This window comes from Nicotiana sylvestris, chromosome 7 (genome assembly GCF_000393655.2).
Source record: "Nicotiana sylvestris chromosome 7, ASM39365v2, whole genome shotgun sequence".
In the NCBI taxonomy this organism is placed as follows: domain Eukaryota; kingdom Viridiplantae; phylum Streptophyta; class Magnoliopsida; order Solanales; family Solanaceae; genus Nicotiana; species Nicotiana sylvestris.
The window spans coordinates 27,916,682-27,922,252 of NC_091063.1; the positions used below are offsets into that span (position 1 = coordinate 27,916,682).

The window sequence follows — 5,571 nt, forward strand, 5'->3', positions numbered from 1 at the left end:
CTATGTCTAAAAATTCTCAACTTAGGGATTGGAGCCCTAATGTTGGCAAAAGGCGACTAGGGAATGGAGGCCTTATGTCTAAAAATTCTCAACTTAGGGATTGGAGCCCTAATGTTGGCAAAAGGCGACTAGGGAATGGAGGCCCTATGTCTAAAATTCTCAACTCAAGGATAGGAGCACTAATGTTGACAAAAGGCGACTAGGGAATGGGGATCCTATGTCTAAAATCTCAACTTAGGGATTGGAGCCCTAATGTTGGCAAAAAGGTGACTAGGGAAGGAGGCCCTATGTCTAAAATCTCAACTTAGGGATTGGAGCCCTATTGTTGGAAAAAAGATGACTAGGGAATGGAGGCCCTATGTCTAAAATCTCAACTTAGGGATTGAAGCCCTAATGTTGGCAAAAAAGGGTGACTAGGGAATGAAGACCCTATGTCTAAAATATCAACTCAGGGATTGGATCCCTAATGTTGGCAAGAGCGTAAAAGATTGAGGTTGGGAATCCTAAGCTATCATTTTTTTAAATTTTCTTCTTATCTCTTTTTTTTCTTCAGTTCAATTTATTTTTCATTTCATTTCCTTTTTTTAGTAAAAATGCAAGAAAGAATTTGGAGGAAACTTCCTTTTTGGGTTGATCATCGCTGCGAAGCTGTTTCTAGCTCTTGCGCATCTTTTCCCTTTTGGTTGCACCTGCTTCTTGCACGATTGCTTTGGATTGCACCTGTTTTAATTTTTCAAACAAAGAACAATTGTTAGTTTGAAACGATGGTTGGTTTTTGTGGCCTTGATTGTCTCGATCCCTCGATCTCGGCCTGAACCTTTGTTGAGAACCTCTGCTGCTTGGTGGTTTTCTGAAGATTGCTCTATCTTTCAAACCGAGTGACTCAACTTTAAAATTTCATGACGGCTTACCCACGTGGGGCTTCGACCCTTTCACTTTATTACACCTTTAGGCTTTTGCCTTCGGCTTTCTTTTCCTTTTTAATAACTTTGATTTCAGAGCATCAACCATCATGGCCAGTCGGGATCGACTTGATGTACCCGCTGAGGCTTTGTACTTTTCTTTAGCTTCAGGCAGAACCCTGTAAAGCTAATCTTGCCACCTTTTCTTTGTATTAGTTTCGGAAACAGAGTTAGACCGAAAGAGATTCAAGGAAAAGTAAACAAAGGACAAGAAAATGAGTTTAAGGAGAAGTGTCCCTTTTGGGGAGGAAGGACAAACTTATCTAGGGTGCATGCAAACTTCAATAGACATGACATGCTTCTTGGATTGGATGCCCGATCCGCACAACTATCCCAACTTCTCATAAACCCATTGCGGCCCGTGTTTCAGAACCGAGGAACCTTGCTAGGACTCTTTCAATACCAATGGTGGTGAGGGGTTTCTTCTTTTCGATCAACGGCGCCTTTTGCGAGTTTTCCTAATCGACCTCTCTCATTTCTCTTCTTACCATCGCCTTATAGTGCTCTTTTACGAGTTTTCACTAACAAAACTCTCTCATTTTCAATTTCTCTACTCACCATGGCCTTACAGTGCCCATAGGTTTTCACCAATAAGACTCTCTCATTTTATTTCTCTCATCTTGATTGATCGAAAGGACTTTGAACAAGGTTTGGGTAAAGAGAATTTGGATGGAATTATAACTTCGGAACCGTTCCGGTGGGCTCGTTGCCGAACCATTATAACATGTGCCCCAGTTTCACTTTTGGGGGAAATTGAATTTTTATTTTGGTGTGACTGAACCCCAGAGAGAGGTTGTCTACGTATCCTTTCGGAATCAAGTCGAACGTAGTTCAGGAAAACATTTTGCTTTTGTTGTTGTTGTCTTTTTTTTTCGAGTTCCAAAGAGGTTAATGAAAGAAAAGTAACCGGCTCAAAGGGTTAGCAAAAGGATTGGAGTGTTTGGGGTAGCGAGAATGAAAGCTTTCATCATCTTAATCGGATAGTGCTATTGCTGCAGAAAGACTAGACATAGTACCTTTTGACTGCATTTGCGTTCACAGCTACCTCAGGATCATTTCCTTCGAAATCTCCCAAGTACAATGCTCCTCTAGGCAATATCTTTCTGACGATGTATGGGCCTTTCCAATTGGGAGCAAACTTCCTTTTTGCTTCCTGATGATGGGGAAGAATACGCCTTAGAACGAGTTGCCCCACTTCAAAATTTCTAGGCCGCACTTTCTTGTTGTAAGCACGGGCCATTCTTTGTTGGTACAACTGCCCGTGGCAGACTGCGGCCATTCGCTTCTCATCAATCAGGGTTAACTGCTCCAGGAAGGTTTTGACCCACTCACTGTCTTCAATTTCAGCTTCCACAATGATCCAGAGAGAAGGGATTTCGACCTCCGCGAGTATTACGGCTTCAGTGCCATAAACCAAAAGATACGGGGTTGCTCCGATCGATGTGCGCACCGTAGTGCGATATCCCAACAATGCAAAAGGCAACTTTTCATGCCACTGCCTGGAACTTTGAATCATCTTTCTCAAAATCTTTTTGATGTTCTTGTTTGCTGCTTCGATGGCACCATTGGCTTTAGGGCGATAGGGAGTAGAATTCCGGTGTGTTATCTTGAATCGTTCGCATATCTCCCCCATCAAATGACTATTCAAGTTTGCAGCATTGTCTGTGATAATAGTTGTAGGGACACCAAAATGGAAGATAAGATTGGAGTGCACAAAATCTACCATAACTTTCTTGGTGATGGTTTTGAGAGTGATTGCTTCAACACATTTAGTAAAATAGTCAATGGCGACCAGTATGAATCTATGCCCATTTGAGGCTTTTGGCTCGATTGGCCCAATAACGTACATGCCCCAGGAGATGAATGACCAAGGTGCTGACATGAGATGCAGTTCTGTGGGTGGTGCATGAATCAAATCCCCGTGCACCTGACACTGATGACATTTTCGAACAAAACTGAAGCAGTCTTTTTCCATGGTCATCCAGTAATAACCCGCTTGAAGGATTTTCTTTGCCAAAACATACCCGTTCATGTTGGGTCCGCACACTCCTACGTGCACTTCGTACATGATTCTTCCAGCTTCTTCGGCGTCAACACATCTTAACAAGTTGAGGTCTGGGGTCCTTTTGTACAAGACATCACCACTCAAAAAGAAACCACTTGTATGCCGTCTAATGGTTCTCTTTTGGTCTCCACTGGCTTGCTCAGGGTATTCTTTAGTTTTCACAAATCTCTTGATGTCATGATACCATGGCTGAATATTTGGTTCTACCTCAACCGTATTGCAGTAACCGTGCCTTTCCCGGATTTGGATTTCCAAAGGATCAATGTGAGCATTGCCTGGGTATGGCAGCATCGAGGCCAAAGTAGCAAGTGCATCAGCTAATTCATTGTGACAACGAGGGATGTACCTGAATTCTATTGACTAGAATCGCTTGGCAAGATCTTCCACATGTTGTATATAAGGAATAATCTTGACATCTCGGGTTTCCCATTCTCCTTGAGCTTGTCGGATAATTAAATCTGAGTCTCCCATGATTAACAATTCTTCGACATCTTGGTCGATTGCCATGGTCATACCCATAATGCAGGCTTCATACTTGGTGGTATTGTTTGTGCAGAAAAACTGAAGCTGGGTTGTGGCTGGATATGCTGGCTGGTGGGTGAGATCAAGACTGCCCCAATTCCAATGCCTTTTGCATTCACCGCGCCATCAAAGAACATTTTCCAAGCATGGGTGTCTTCGGATGTTGCCTCAACTGAATTTACCTCTTCATCTGAGAAGTAAGTACTCAAAGGTTGGTATTCATCATCAACCGGGTTCTCTGCCAAATGATCTGCTACCGCCTAGGCTTTCATTGTCGTGCGAGTGACATAGACTATGTCAAACTCTGTGAGCAAGATCTGCCAATTTGCTAATCTCCCAGTGGGCATTGGTTTCTGAAATATGTATTTTAATGGATCCAACCTGGTTATGAGGTAAGTGGTGTAAGCTTGCAAATAATGCCTCAACTTCTGAGCAACCCAAGTTAAAGCGCAACAAGTTCTCTCCAATAATGTGTACTTGGCTTCATAACTGGTGAACTTCTTGCTCAGATAGTAAATGGCCTGCTCTTTCTTTCCGGTCACATCATGTTGCCCGAGGACACAGCCGAAAGAATTTTCCAAGACTGTCAGATACAAGAACAGAAGCCTCCCTGGCTCAGGTGGGACTAATACATGCGGATTTGACAGATATTCTTCGATTTTATCAAAAGCCTCTTGGCACTCATTTGTCCATTTGATTACCGAATCTTTCTTCAGCAATTTGAATATGGATTCACAGGTGGATGTCAACTGAGCAATGAATCAGCTAATGTAGTTCAATCTTCCCAACAAACTCATAACATCTTTCTTGGTTCTTGGAGAAGGCAAATCTCGAATAGACTTTATCTTTGTTGGGTCCAACTCGATGCCCCTCCAACTGACTATGAATCCCAAAAGTTTGTCGGATGGTACCCCAAACGCACAATTCGCTAGGTCCAGCTTCAAATCATATTTGCACAACTACTCAAAAACTTTTCTCAAGTCCCGAACGTGGTTGTCCTGAGTTTTGGATTTGATGATTACATCGTCCACATACACCTTTATCTCTTGGTGCATCACATCATGAAAAATGGCAGTCATGGCTCTCATATAGATTGCCCCGGCGTTCTTCAGACCAAATGGAATGACTCTGTAACAGTATGTACCCCAAGGTGTGGTAAAAGCCATCTTTTCTGTATCTTCTTTATCCATCAACACCTGGTGATATCCTGCGTAACAATCCACGAAGAACTGTATCTCATGTTTGGTGCAGTTATCAACAAGGATGTGGATGTTCGGCAAAAGGAAGTTATCTTTGGGATTTGCCTTGTTTAAATCACTGTAATCCACACACACTCGAATTTTCTCGTCCTTCTTTGGCACTGGAACTACATTGGCTAACCATGTGGTGTATCGAACCACTCGGATCACTCCCGCTTTCAACTGTTTTGTGACCTCTTCTTTAATCTTGTCACTGATATCAGTTTTAAATTTTCTTTGCTTTTGCTGGACAGGGGGATAATGGGGGTACGTTGGCAACTTATGAACCACCAAATCAACACTTAGTCCTGGCATGTCATCGTATGACCAAGCAAATACATCTTTGAACTCAAACAAAAGTTGGATCAATGTATCTAGGGTTTTCTCATCTGTGTGAATGCTTATCTTGGTTTCCATGACTTTTTCAGAACTACCGAAATTAACCGGCTCAGTATCATTCAAGTTCGGCTTAAGTTTATTCTCAAACTGTTCCAATTCCCGATTTATTTCCCTAAAAGCCTCTTCTTCATCATATTTCGGTTCTTGGTTCATTATTTCACAGTTAGATAGCGTGTTTGGATCTGGGCATGAAGTCCACAAATATGTCATGTTATTTAAAGCCGCATTATTAGAACTGAAAGAAGAAATAAAAGAGAAAAATAACCAAATCAGAAAGAATAAAGAGAAATGGACGATGAAATATTGATTTCATTTCATTGAATTTGAAGATAACAGGGTTATATTGGAAATTAAAAGACAGGAAACTAAAGAAAACATCCGAGTT

General features: G+C 41.9%; 1 protein-coding gene across 1 annotated transcript; it reads right to left on the minus strand.

Moving 5' to 3' along the window:
- Positions 1 to 1,965: 1,965 nt before the first annotated feature.
- Positions 1,966 to 5,339, minus strand: LOC138872899 (uncharacterized). The gene is made up of 5 exons (XM_070151319.1): positions 4,983 to 5,339; positions 4,112 to 4,298; positions 3,543 to 3,739; positions 2,233 to 3,216; positions 1,966 to 2,115 (listed from the first exon to the last, which is right to left on the minus strand). The coding sequence occupies exons 1-5, from the start codon at positions 5,337 to 5,339 to the stop codon at positions 1,966 to 1,968; spliced, it is 1,875 nt and encodes a 624-aa protein (XP_070007420.1).
- Between the last annotated feature and the right edge of the window lie 232 nt (positions 5,340 to 5,571).